Source organism: Netta rufina (genome assembly GCF_964035555.1).
Source record: "Netta rufina genome assembly, chromosome: 4".
Lineage (NCBI taxonomy): Eukaryota > Metazoa > Chordata > Aves > Anseriformes > Anatidae > Netta > Netta rufina.
The window spans coordinates 11,684,611-11,698,637 of record NC_140127.1 but is presented as its reverse complement, the minus strand read 5'-3'; the positions used below and the strand labels follow the sequence as shown (position 1 = coordinate 11,698,637).

General features: G+C 39.8%; 1 protein-coding gene across 1 annotated transcript in view; it reads left to right on the top strand.

Moving 5' to 3' along the window:
• Window positions 1-13,611, top strand: part of MMRN1 (multimerin 1) — a gene marked incomplete at both ends in the record, with an annotated part of 43,139 nt that extends 29,528 nt beyond the window's left edge. Inside the window, 3 exons of the mRNA XM_084285745.1 lie at window positions 420-2,404; window positions 11,895-12,036; window positions 13,190-13,611. Of these exons, the coding sequence (XP_084141871.1) occupies window positions 420-2,404; window positions 11,895-12,036; window positions 13,190-13,611 (2,549 nt within the window). The remainder of the gene's footprint in view (window positions 1-419; window positions 2,405-11,894; window positions 12,037-13,189) is intronic.
• Window positions 13,612-14,027: the final 416 nt, after the last annotated feature.

Sequence of the window (14,027 nt, the reverse complement as noted above, 5' to 3'; positions counted from 1 at the left end):
ATAATCTCTGCTATTACTTCTTCTTGACCGTAATGTTGTTAAAGCCATTTTTTTCTTACATTCCAAATGGAAAAAGGACACCTTGTTTTCTTCCGAGCAAGCCACAAAAGCATACAACTCTCCCAATTTCAGTGCTCAGAGACAGCTTATCTAGGCAATCAAAACTGAAACTATATATACAGCAGATGAGTTTGCATTTTCAAAATAATAGCAAAATTCCCTCTGATTTCATTAGAAGCAGGGATGAGACTTCATACAAGTAGTCATCTTCTGTGTTCCTCAGCTGCACATTTTCCTCTGTGGGTGGGTAACCAAAGTGGGCATTTCACTTCCTTATAGCGCTGTGCTCACATTGTGGAAAAAAAAAATATTGCTGACTATTGATTTGATTGTTTCCATATTTATCCTTTCTCCCAAAGGTCTCAAATCCAAGAGTATTAATATGTTAGTCAAAGACATTGTCAGAGAACAGTTAGAAGGATTTCGAAGAGAAATGCAAGAGAGCATTGCTCAAATTTTCAAGACTGTGTCTAGTTTATCAGAAGATCTTGAAAATACAAAAGAGTCAGTCAAACATCTGAATGAAACCCAACAAAAATTTGCTCAAGAGAAAGAGAGTGGGCCAACAAAGCTTGACATTCTGGAGCTAAAAAGTCATATGGTGCAGATGAAAGAGGAAATGACCCTAACTTGTGACAAGCCTGTGAAAGCTTTACAGAAAAAGCAGAAATCCTTGGAAGAGAACTTGGAACATCAACAGTCAAGATGTGTCATTTATTTTGAATCTTTAAATAGGACCCTTACTGAAATGAAAGATGCTCATGAACAACTTTTATCAGCTGAACAGTCTTCAAATCAAAACATCCCTTCAACAGATCAAGTCACAGAGTACAACATTACAGAGTACATGTTCACACTGAATGAGAAAGTAAAGAAACAGGGCCTGATGGTGCTGCAGATTTACGATGACTTAAGAATCCAGGACAGCAAAATCAGCAATCTCAGTGTTGAACTGGAAATTCAGAGAGATTCTGTTCTGGGAGTCTGTGATGACATGTTGTCAGAGAGCAGAAAGGATTTCCAAATGCAGCTGGCAGCAACCCAAGAGAATGTGCTTATCCTAAACAGAAGTCTCTCTGACATGGTCCTTCCATTGGACAGTAAGATTAATAAAATGAATGAGCAAATTAATGATTTGTGCTATGACATGGAGATCCTGCAACCCTTGATTGAACAAGGGGCACCTTTTAGTCTGACTTCAGACTATGAACATCAAATTCAAGCTGAAGCAATCAATGAAAAGCTTGAAAACCTCACAACTGCCATTAACAGAATGAGTTCTACAATCAAGGGACTTTCTAAAACTCAGGAAGGACTTAAAAATGAATCTCAGGCTTATCAGGAACTCTTTGACAGTCGTATTAATGAATGCTCTATGGAAATAGAGGATGGATTAAACAAGACCATGACAGTAATAAACAGTGCTATTGATTCTATTCAAGATAACTATGTACTGAAACATACGCTACATGCCCTGAAAAATGAGACTGAGGTCTGCTGTGGCAGAGTGGAGAAGCTGGACAGCCTGATGGCTCTAATTTCCCAGTTTCAACAGTTGAATGAAACCCTCTGGACACTGCTTACTGGCAAGAAACAGGAATTCACTTCACAAGTAGTTACATCCATTTCTGATCTTCCTTATGTAGAGTCAGACAAAATTATGCTCCACAATTTCAGAAGAATTTACTATATTTTAAATGAAACATCATCAAAAGTGGACAGTCAACAAAAAGAAATCACCCGACTGGAAGAAAAAATATTTGACTCTGTGGAGGAATCTAGGGACCATGAGGTTCGCCTCCTGGGTGTGGAGTCAAAAATTTCTAAGTTTTTGGCAAATAACTGTGTCTCACTGAAGAAAAACAAGGCTGCCTCAACGGAGAAAGAACAAATGATCTCACTTCAGCTCCAGGCACTGAATTCCAGGATTAAGGCTCTGGAAGCCAAGTCAATCCGCTTCTCAAACAACATTCCACTTCTGAACAGGACTGCTCATGAAGCCTGGGGGCTGTGTCAGGATGCCAACAGCACCATCCAAAAAGTGAATGCAAGTATACCTGTGCTAATTAAACTTGCTCAGCCAGATATTCCCCTACTGCAAAGAGGCCTCAAAGAGCTTATTGAATCTGTGCTTGAAATAAAAGCAGGGACTATCCTGATGAATTTAACTGAGCATGTTGACATATTGGTGGCAAGTGCAATGAACAACATCACCAAACTTCAGAAGCAAGTGAAACCAACTATAAAGAAACCAGCTCCAGTGAAGAAAGGGACAACAAACATCACCATGAGCCTGGCAAGCCGAAGTCAGAGAAACACAGATAATACTATAGATTCAGGTAATGTGTTTTAGTGTTAAGAAAAATTAGTCTCTTTTGTAATAAAGGGTATTATGTAATCAGTGAGATGAAGTGAGTAAGAGAGTAGTCTTAACAGGTGACATAATAATTTAAGGAGAAGGAGAATAAAAACTCAGAGAATGCCATAGTGTTTTGGAGGAACTTGAGGTTACTCTTCTAAGAAGGTTTATTTTTCTTATGAGGAGACTTTGCAATAAAGACATCCCAGAAGCTCCATGTAATTTTCCTTAATAAATTCACATCTAATCAGTTTAAGATATATGTGTACGCACACACTCAGCTGAGGACCTGACCTTTCAAACCTAACCATCAATTTAGAGAAAATCTAAACTATAATAATTTTGTGCCTGCCTCTCAATTAGCAATTTCAGTAGAAATGTGAAACTTGGGAGAGATATCTGGAGTTTCATCAGTCCTTTGCAGCATCAATGGGGATGAAAGGTATTAAATACCTAAGCAAGTGAATACACCAAATGATTGCAAAGAAGCTTTTGACAGCTCTTACTTGAATTCATTAAGATAAGTTAAAATAATAACAGTGTTCTTGCAGAATCAGTAGTCCAGCTAATAAAGTGTATTTGACTCTTGAATTCATCTAGAGAATGGCTCAACTGAGTAGAAGCTGCCATTCTGAGTGTGATTGGCTTCCTTACTTCATCATCACATGAAATTCATTTATATGGATGAATTCATAGAAATACAAAAGTTATGCCTTTTGGCATCATATTTGAGTGAAAATCAATAGCACAAGCTGATGTTTTATGGAAATATAGTTTCTGGAAAAAAAAATAATCCTAGAGGAGACTAATTCACATTAAAACAAGTGAGACAGACTCCTAAATGACACGTGAATGTCCAGATAGTTTTGAATGTCAAGACAAATCTTTTCTATACAGCATTCTTAAATGTATGAACATTTCTGAAAGCATATTTCGTCCCTATTGTAAACAGACGTGGTGGTGGAAAGGGCTATGGCTCTTGTTATGGGGCGGTCTTGCCCTCCATCCCTCCTTTTTTCCTCCTGTCCTATATACAGCACTTTTCAGTAATCAATGGAAAGGATGCTCATTAAAGCTCTAATCCCACAAGTATCTGACTTATGATGAACTCCATCCCCACTGAAAGACTTAACACACTTCAATTAGAGGGAACACACAGCTATTCCAACAAGCAGTCACACTTAAAAATGCACTTGCTACCAAGAAAGTAATTTGGTTATTTTAACATATTGAAACAGCAATTCTTTCTTGGTCATTTCTGTTTTCTGCCTGTTCTTACCACTGCACGGGATGGAAATTCAAAACCCTTGATCACAATTAAAACTAGGTGAAAATGAGATCTGATGTCCTTGATCCCTCCTGAGTCTTCTACTGTTTTGGAAACTGTCACCAGTGCCACCTGCCTGGAGCACGCAAAGTTGCCACCTGCATTAGTGAATTAATGTCTTTCCTATTTATTATTTATCTCATGCCAAATTTATTAAATAGCTTACTTGATAACATTAACTATGTGCTCGCACTTACAAAAAGTGCAGATCATTGCAGACATAACAAAGCCATATTTTTAAGCAAGGTCTTTACATAGCAGTGTTTATGCAGTTTTCCAGCAGTAATGAACTTTTGCACTCAATGAAGTTTGTTGCCTAGCAAAGTCATACATTACATTTCCATAAGTTAAAGAAGTAAGACCATTGTCTTAATTAACAAATATCCATCTTCTACATCAGTAGATTTTACTTCTCCAGGAAAGCTTTTTCTCTCTAAGTTCCAGGAGACCATCCAGAAATATGTGCTGACCCTACTAAAGTTTCTAGAAGAAATCCTAAGGTACAGTCGGCTAATTATAAAATGCATTAGCTCTTAGACCATTATTTTAATCCACAAAGATTAAAATCATATTCTATAAACAGTAAAAAGGTGAATGTCAATTCTCATTGATTCTAAAATGTTCAATATTCTATTCTACTCTAACAGACTGAAATTTTTCATTGGCTTTAGTGTGTTCAGGATTTGGCCCTGAGGTAACACTTTCCACAACAATCATTTGACATCAAGGAGAAACACTGTGAGTTTCCACTATGTATGCAGGTACATGCAAGTTTGAAGACTTCTCAAGTTGTAGATTGAACAAAAGGAAAGCTTTTTGTCAGCTAGAGGGTAGAATACGTGTGAGAAGTACTGAATATCTCTCTCACCTGATAATAACTTAATAGCTATGTGGAGTGGATAAAAAAGCAATTAGGATCTTAAGATACCCTCAAGTATCTAACATAGGGGCAAAGACATCCTTTAAAGAAAAAAAAAAAAAGTAGTAAACTCTTCATTAGCCTTTGTTATGGATTATGTCTGGTCCTATCCTCCAGTACACTATTCTACTGCAAAAATGCACGATGCAGAGCAAGGACAACTTAGCTAAATTCCAATTTTCCCATTGCCATTTAGTGTTGGTTTTGTTCTCTAGAGAACCTAGAGGCTGTCACAGTTTTCAAAGTTGAATGCACTCTTGGGGCATGTCTTATGTTAGTTGTGGCTATGCCTTATTCAGATTATTCTGCCCTCCCATCAACATGAATAACTGAGAGTGCAACTGTGTTATATTTATGTATTTAAAACAGCGCATCATTGTAAGATAAAGGTCATTTCATTCTTCATCTTCTTTTGATCTCACTCCAGATCTTAGTACACCCTTAGTACATCTTAATACACTCATCTTAGTACACTCATCTTACGTATCTTAGTATACTCACATGGGAATGACCAAAATCAGTGTTCTTAGTATACCGGAGAATGAAGTACCAAAGGAGTTAAAGTGTATTTAAGATTTCAATAATAGTTACGTTTTATCTCCTATCTTCTTGCTTCTGTCAAAAACTCAGCAAAGCAAGACAACTCCCTGTACTGAAACGATGGTCAATACTCCTAACTTTCAATAGGCTGCATTCTATCTTTTAGTTTTAATCCAAGCTCACATTTGTCTGTTTCAGCAGGGACTACACACTGAAACTGAGGGCTAAGTCAGAGTGTTTGCAGTTGTATATGTGGAAATCATTTTTTTTTTTTTTTCTGTCAGATTATAGTTTCTCATGATTTCTGACTCCTGACATAAATGCAAGCCTCCATTGCCACTCTTTCACTAAATCCTGCAGTGAATTTAAACAAATTAAGTATTTTGATCCTGTGTTTTAATTCCACTAGTTTGATTATTATTCTAGTTCAGTTTGATGGCGCACACCTCCATTTTGCATAATTACACTTCAGACTAACAGGTGGATGAAACTTCTTTGTTGTATTTAATTTAGTAAACCTGAAAAACATCATGGTTGAAGTGTTAGATATCTCTGTTTAACAAAGAAGCACCTCAACAGAGTTGCCAGAGTCTAAGTAGTTCAGGTCAAAGTAGTTCAGGTCAAGTTTGACAAACTGCCTCCACCTAAAGCTGGGGAGAACAGCTGCAGTGATGAAAAGGCCTCCTGTCATCCTCACTTTTTGTCCAAGATCACTGTGTGGTGAGTGTGCCTTTTTGTAACTTGGATAACTTGTAACTTCATAGAGCACTTGCAACCAAATTCCCTACCAAGTCACTGAGGGCACCAATAGCCTGCATTGCCCCAGGCAGCCTGACCTATCCCTCACACTGCACCCCCTACCCATATGACTGAGAGCCCCAGTCCAGCTCAGGCCAGGCTTCATGATCTGGTCTTTTGTGAGTCATGCTGGGCTGCGGCTGATCCCGGTTGATGTGATTGACCTGCCTCACTCTGCTCGTCACCTCTCCAGGTAATGCTCATGCTCTAGCTCTGCTGTCACCTTCTGCTCGTGCCTGCCTGCCCTGGTGGGCAACCCCTCACCTGCAGCCCCATGTCACTCCTTGCATCCTGACTACTGAGGATGCTCACTGCTTTTATCGCTCTCAGATTTCCAATCTCTTAAGGCTTCCACAGAGACAGCTACAGATAACCAAATATTGAGAAAACACTGGAAAGTCATTTCTTGTTCAGACACTTCCAAACTGAACCACTGGAGTCACTTCTTTCCATAGGGAGACTATTAGATTGCTAAATATTTCATTTACTTCTAAACAATGCTGCAGTAGATACTGACAAATCTTCATTATTTGTTTGAAGAGTTGTTTGTACAGCATTGGCAGCCTATTTCCCAGAAGAGTTTCTGGCTGCTTGCCCTCCCAAAGAGTAGAAAAACTTGGCATTAATATGCTATCTCCACTCTTACTGTTCTAAGTGTAAATAACAACTGCATTTCATTTGTTCTCCACTATTCATAGCTGCAATTAAAGTTTTTCATTATTTTCTTGTCCTGGTTTCAGTTAGCACAGAATTAATTTTCTTCCTAGTAGCTGGTGGAATGCTGTGTTTTGGCTTAGAATGAGAAGAGTGCTGATAACACCCCGATGCTTTAATTGTTGCAGAGCAGTGCTTATACTAAGCCAAGGACATCTCAGCCTTTGCTCTGTCCTGCCAACGGGCAGGCTGGGGGGTGCAGTAAGAGCTGGGAGGGGACAGACCCAGGACAGGTGACCCAAACTAGCCAAAGGGGTATTCCATACCATCTGACGTCATGCTAAACAATATATAGGGGTGGCTAGCCGGGGGGAGGGGGCCGGACTGCTCGGGGTTAGGCTGGGCATCGGTCAGCGGGTGGTGAGCAATTGCATTGTGCATCACTTGTTTGTACATACTATTATTACTTTCGTATTATCCCCATTGTATCATCATTATTATTATTGTTATTATTATTTTTGTTATTTTTTTTTTTTCCCTGTCTTATTAAACTGTCTTTATCTCAACTCACGGGCTTCACTTTCCATTTCTCTCCCCCGTCCCAGAGAGGGAGGGGGGAGGGTGAGCGAACGGCTGCGTGGTGTTTAGCTGCCGGTCGGGTTAAACCACGACAGTCTTTTTGGCGCCCAACGTGGGGCCCGAAAGGTTGAGATAACGGCAGATCTGATCAGAGTGTGTTAAACTAAAATTGGTGTAAGGATTAGACCTGCTTAATAGTCACTTGTCATGATGCTGATTGCTTTAATCACAACTCTGCTGCGCCTGTTTTCCAAATTGAGTATTATAGTACATTATTTTCCGTATTTGCTCTCTGTAGTGTTGTTTCTCCTCTCCGGGCCCTGGTTTCAGACCATTATGGTACTAAGTGTTATAGCAATGGCTTATGAGACGATAAGATATCTGGTCATGACTCTAACTTGGTATTTATACTCAGTAACATCGTGGACTCTGTACTTTGGAAACAGCATCTTGGGAACTATTAGCAATTATACCTATTGTTTTTCTCCATTAGAGAGTCAATCTGTGGAGGGGAAAGGGGAGGATATTTTTCCTTACTTGCTTACTCTCCCTTTCTCCTTCACCACCCCTGTATCCTCCTGGGTCACTCTGCCTTCCTCCTTCACCACCCTCTTATCCCCTGAGCTTGTCACAATAGCTCTCCAAGATATTGAATATTTCTGGAATACTCAGAATACCATAGTCTTGTTGTTCTGCCTCATGAATGCACTTCAGATTCTGCTTAAAGTTAAACAACTACTTATGAAGCTCATCCGGAGATCTGCCCGGAGGCAGTATAGTTGTGGGTGGCAGGGAGTATGGGTGGATATGGGCAGGCATCTAGAGCAGTTGGCACCCCCAGTGTGTTGGAAATTCACCCCTGAACAATGGCAAAATCCTCAAAAACTGGCAGAATGCTTGAAAAAAAGGTGTAATGATTCTGGCAGTTCCAAAGTAACACAAATCATTGTAACGTGCTGGGGCCTGGCTCATGCCTATCGAGCTGCCATTGATACTGCTGTCAACTTAGTGACAGACCCTGCGGCCACTCCAAACCCTGTGACAGATCCAACGGCCACTGTGACCCCTACGGTGGATTCTGCAGCCGCTCCAGTCCCAGCTCCTGCAGCCGCTCCAGTCCCAGCTCCTGCAGCCGCTCCAAAAAAGACTGTCGTGGTTTAACCCGACCGGCAGCTAAACACCACGCAGCCATTCGCTCACCCTCCCCCCTCCCTCTCTGGGACGGGGGAGAGAAATGGAAAGTGAAGCCCGTGAGTTGAGATAAAGACAGTTTAATAAGACAGGGAAAAAAAAAAATAACAAAAATAATAATAACAATAATAATAATGATGATACAATGGGGATAATACGAAAGTAATAATAGTATGTACAAACAAGTGATGCACAATGCAATTGCTCACCACCCGCTGACCGATGCCCAGCCTAACCCCGAGCAGTCCGGCCCCCTCCCCCCGGCTAGCCACCCCTATATATTGTTTAGCATGACGTCAGATGGTATGGAATACCCCTTTGGCTAGTTTGGGTCACCTGTCCTGGGTCTGTCCCCTCCCAGCTCTTACTGCACCCCCCAGCCTGCCCGTTGGCAGGACAGAGCAAAGGCTGAGATGTCCTTGGCTTAGTATAAGCACTGCTCTGCAACAATTAAAGCATCGGGGTGTTATCAGCACTCTTCTCATTCTAAGCCAAAACACAGCATTCCACCAGCTACTAGGAAGAAAATTAATTCTGTGCTAACTGAAACCAGGACATTTCTAAAGTGTTTCTTCTTCCTCATCTACACTACTAAACTGTGAAGGATTAATTAAAAATAGGATGTGTACAATAGTAAGAAATCTTTTCCTAACCTGAAACTTTTGGCATCTTTACCCCAACTAGAGTATCTGTCACATGGACACAGTGTTCCAGAATGCCCTTCAGCAAAGAACAAAAAGAAAATGCAGGGGAGATGAGCAGCATCTTCCAGAAATGACAACAAATATATGCTATTGTAAAACACACAGATGTTACACATAAATTGCTTATTCCTTGGAGGTCTAGGGCATTGGCCTCTTACTCTAAAACTCCTTATTTGACTCTAGTCTCCACAGATTCTCCTAGCTTGTAGAAAGTAAAGCATAAACCCAAGCAATGCTGCTCCATGAGGGTTAATTTACAAAAAGTAAGTTAATTTACAAAAGTAAAGCTATGTCTGAATTTGGTTTAACTCCAAGGTTAAATTCAGGCAAAATCATCCCTCTGCAGACTGCTAAAACACTGGTCTCAGTCTCATTATCATTTCCTTTCATGTGATCTTTTTCCTGTTTCTTGGATATACTTGCTTATGATAAGCAGAGGACAATTAGCAGAGAATGAGCTGTGTTCCTACACAAAGCATTCTATGGTATTTTGGGAATATGATACAGTCGACACAATCAGCTGTTTTCCTTCCTTTTCTGCTTTCCTTTCACACAACTTCTAAACCGTTGTGGACACTTGGCAAATATGAGTGAAAAATAACTTCAATTAAATTTACAGCAAAACTATAATCTAGGAAGAAAAGCATAATTTCCTCGTGTCCAGTTGCCTGTGCTGTGACCTCCATCATGAATTACTGAGTTCCTTTATTTTAGGCATTATAGGGTGAACACCATTTTCTGTGAAAAAAATTACTGCTGTGTTTTTAGGTCTATATGGTTCATCAGTGCAAGTTCAAGTGGCACAGTTCAGTGTGCTTTAGCATTCTAGTCTCTGAACTAAAATTTCCTGTGGAATTTAGTTGCCTTAATGCAGCAGTCTGTGAAATAGTCCGATAGGAATCTTAGCTAACTGTGGGCATTACTGGAATACCTATGTGAAGATCCAGTTTAATACTTCCTTGGCAATAAGTAAACTCTTTCACAAAAGGCTTTTTCAGTTCCTACCTACCAATCTAGATTTATCACAGGACTATATGGAGTTCTCTTTCCACAGCTCTACTGGTAGTTGCTGGCAAAGAAAAGTTTCATTTTCTAAAACATCTGACTTTTATTTGACTAAAGCAAAGGAAAAAAAAAAAATAAAAATGTATAGTTTGGGAATACTTTGTGTTTCAAATTTTTCATAGTGATGTTTAATTTTTAACATAGCCTGAATGTTGTTCCTCCAAACGGCCATGACAAAACATTATATAATTGCACTCAGTAATTACTGCCTCAGAGGTCAGAAGCACTGGAATTACAGATTTCTCCATATCGGTTGAGCATGATTTGGCCAGCACATACATAGGAAGAGAGGTAAGGACAGCCTCAGTGAAGATGCTCTGCAAAATCATCAATAATTTTTATTGCTTGAAATACGATTTTTTTACAGCAATTTTGGTGGATATTCTGGAACTGAGTTTATTTATGGACAAAGAACCAGTACTGGAAGTGGTTTAGATAGCTTTTAAGATCTTTCATCTCCAGTATCTGGCTCACCCCCAGTGGTTGTGACACATTTGGATGAATAATGTCATAGACAGGACAGCCTATCCTCAACACCAGAAGTACAAAATCTGTGTTTTGCTATGCCCAACAATGAATTGAATATGCCCTTTGAGAACAACTTTCTGTGCTTGCATTAGTGAAACCAAATCAAGACACAGATTTGCTTGAAGCAACAGAAAAAAAAATAATTTCATTTGTCTTACCAAAAGAAGGAAATAAAATTGGATATGTCAGCGTTGCCTTTCCAAGTTTTGCTGTTTGTTTCTGAGGGGCTCCTGCAGTCAGCTCCAAACCTCTCAGCACATTCCCATTAATAAGCTTATCCAGCCTACTTCTTTAATCACACGATCACAGACTGCCTGATTTTCACGGTGTCTTGTTTTGTTGCAGTGTCTAAGAGCTACAATACAGTAAGAGAGGATGAGGACTGAGCCAGCTGTGCGATAGTCAGCAGAGAAAGTCAACTGCCAGTTGATGCTGGACAGACTGCAGGTCTCTGTGCCAGAAAGGGCGGATTCTCAGCACCTTCACCTCCTTATGGGAATGAGTATCTTCCAAATTGAACCTGTCCCAAGGACCATCTGTAGGTCCACCCTGCCTTAAATTGTTATAGAAAGACTCGTGTCAGGAACAGCAGAAGGAACATTTCCTAATGTTCGGCTGTAACCAGGCTTTGCTGGCTTTAAACTTTTATTACGAGGAGGGAGGTCATTAAATTTAAGGAGGAAGGAATGGGGAGAAATGAGCAAGGAAAGGTTGCTATTTCTTGACAGGACTCTCTTGGACTACGCAGTCACAGCTGTTCAGATATCTCAGTCTTTTAATGCTTCTCATGTGTGGCATGCAAGATGCTCCAAAAAAGGTAGATTTATAATATCTTTCATCTTATTACATGTATCTGACCCCCAGAGACAAGCAGAACTAAGCTTTTATAGGTATTTCTGAATAATTTGGAGACCAGCTCAGGATATGCTATGTTCAGGGAAACAGGCAGGCTGAATTAGCAGAGATGCTGAACGACCTGGACAGGATCTGAAGTTAGCCTTCACACAGAACCTCAGCAGAAATGACACCAGCTTTATGAATTGATGAAAAGACCATCCAAAATCCAAAATATTGAAAATTTGGGCAATGTCACTGTAATGACTGTTTGGGTATGTACATGCCATTGAAACTTAAGGTTGTTGGTTTTCCTCCCTCTCTATCACAGGGCAGTATTCAGCTTGTGTCAGCTCCCCATGCCAGAATGGAGGAACCTGTATCAATGACAGAGAGAATTTTATTTGTGCTTGTCGCCACCCCTTTGGAGGAGTCAACTGCAGTACGAAGCTGGTGAACGACAATTCTCTGAGTGTTGGCAAGTAAAAAATTTAGTAGTGCAATATGCTAGCAGCATGGGCATTTGCCCCAAGGTCTAATTAGAGAGCATTCGCTGGTCAAAGGTCTCACATTTCACTTTAATGAGTACCAACTGAAGAAGTAATGTCCTGTGTTTTGGTGCTGAAGACATCAATTCCTGTGGGTGACTCTCGATCTCTTTCTTTAATATGACCAGACAATAGGATTAAATTGGGTTGGGACCAGCCATAATAGCTGGAAAGCTCCCTGCTGACTTGTGCAGAAGGCTGCTGAAGGAGGGAATGCAATAGATGTAGCTGAACATGACATCATGGAATTCAAGGGGGGAGGTGAAATCACATCACTTGGGAATACTAGCTTCAACACTGCATGAAATGCCCTATAAATACCACTAGCTACCATAATATATGGGACTATAGCCTGGAGGAGTCATTTTAGGCATACCTCTGATTTTCAGTAGCAAACCATACATCCCTTGAAAGATATTTCAAAGAAGAAAAGTGCAAACTGTGCTTATTCAGCCCAGAAAACAAATAAATAATTTACATCTAGGCTGCATGGAATGAGAATTTAATGCAGCTTTCAGCAGCTGTTTGGCTGATTCTCATTCATGACAGCATATGAATAGTGAATAAAATCATTTTTACAGTGGCAGGGAATCACAGTGTGCATGCTCAGCTGGAAGAGAAACACATATACTTTTACTCCCTCATTTAACGTCGGGAGTACTAAACCTCTCCACTATTTGTCTAAGATTTGTGGAGAAAATTCTTGGCTTCAGCACACACAGATGAACAATGAAAGATATCATGGGATGGGGGTAGAGAGGGGAAAAGAAGAAAGAAAAGAAAAATAGCACCTCTCTTCATGTTAACTTAGCATAGTCCATCACAGTTACCTTGCTTTTTTCTAAATTTCTTCTTTTGTGGATACACCTGGCACTAATTCTGAAGAAAAATGTTTTTTTATACATTACGGAAAAACTGTGTGCTTATGTAGAAATACTGTTTTAGTTGCTCAAATTACTCAATTATGTGACTTCAGAAAAGCTTTTTCTGATCTTCTCACTAATCCAAGTCTACAATATAACAGGAAGAATGAGAGGGAAATGCCATGGATATTACTTGAAATTGTTCTTTATTCCTTTCCAGATTTTTCAAAGGGATCATACAGATATGCACCTATGGTGGCTTTTTTTGCCTCTCATACATATGGGATGACAACTCCAGGACCCATCAGATTTAACAATCTGGATGTCAACTACGGAGCTTCATTTGCCCCCGCAAGTGGGAAGTTCCATGTTCCATATCTTGGGGTGTATGTTTTTGAATATACCATTGAATCATTTAGTCCCCGTGCCTCTGGCTATCTGGTCATTGATGGAATAGACAAACTTAGTTTTCAGGCTGAAAATATTAACAGCAACAAGTACACTGACAGAGTAATTACTGGAAATGCCTTATTAGAATTAAATTATGGTCAAGAAGTCTGGCTCAGACTGGCAGCTGGCTCTATACCAGCCAAGTATCCACCAGTCACTACCTTTAGTGGTTACTTGTTGTATCGTACATAAGTCACTCATAAATGTATAAAGTAATTATCAAATGAAACAACTGGCATATAAATTTATCTTTGCTTTTAAAATACTTAATTTCTTTCACTTCAATAAGTTTCTGAAAGTAACCACAGCAATGGCATTGGCATTTGTGCCTGATTCTCCAAGTTGCTTGTGTGTAGCATGTACACACCTACAAAGAATCCAGAGGCTGGGGATAGGGGAAAAGTAAGCATCCTCCTTCTATGAGTGAGAAACACAAATATAATTATTTTCTACATTTACATCTCATAAATATACTTACATAAGGAAGCTGAGAATCAGTTCTCAAGAAAAATCAAAGCTGGTTTTGATGATCACTTTACAACCTGAGTGCACACCTAAGTGATGGATAGATTTGTTGATTCAGATGTTGGGTTACTGTGTAGCTCATT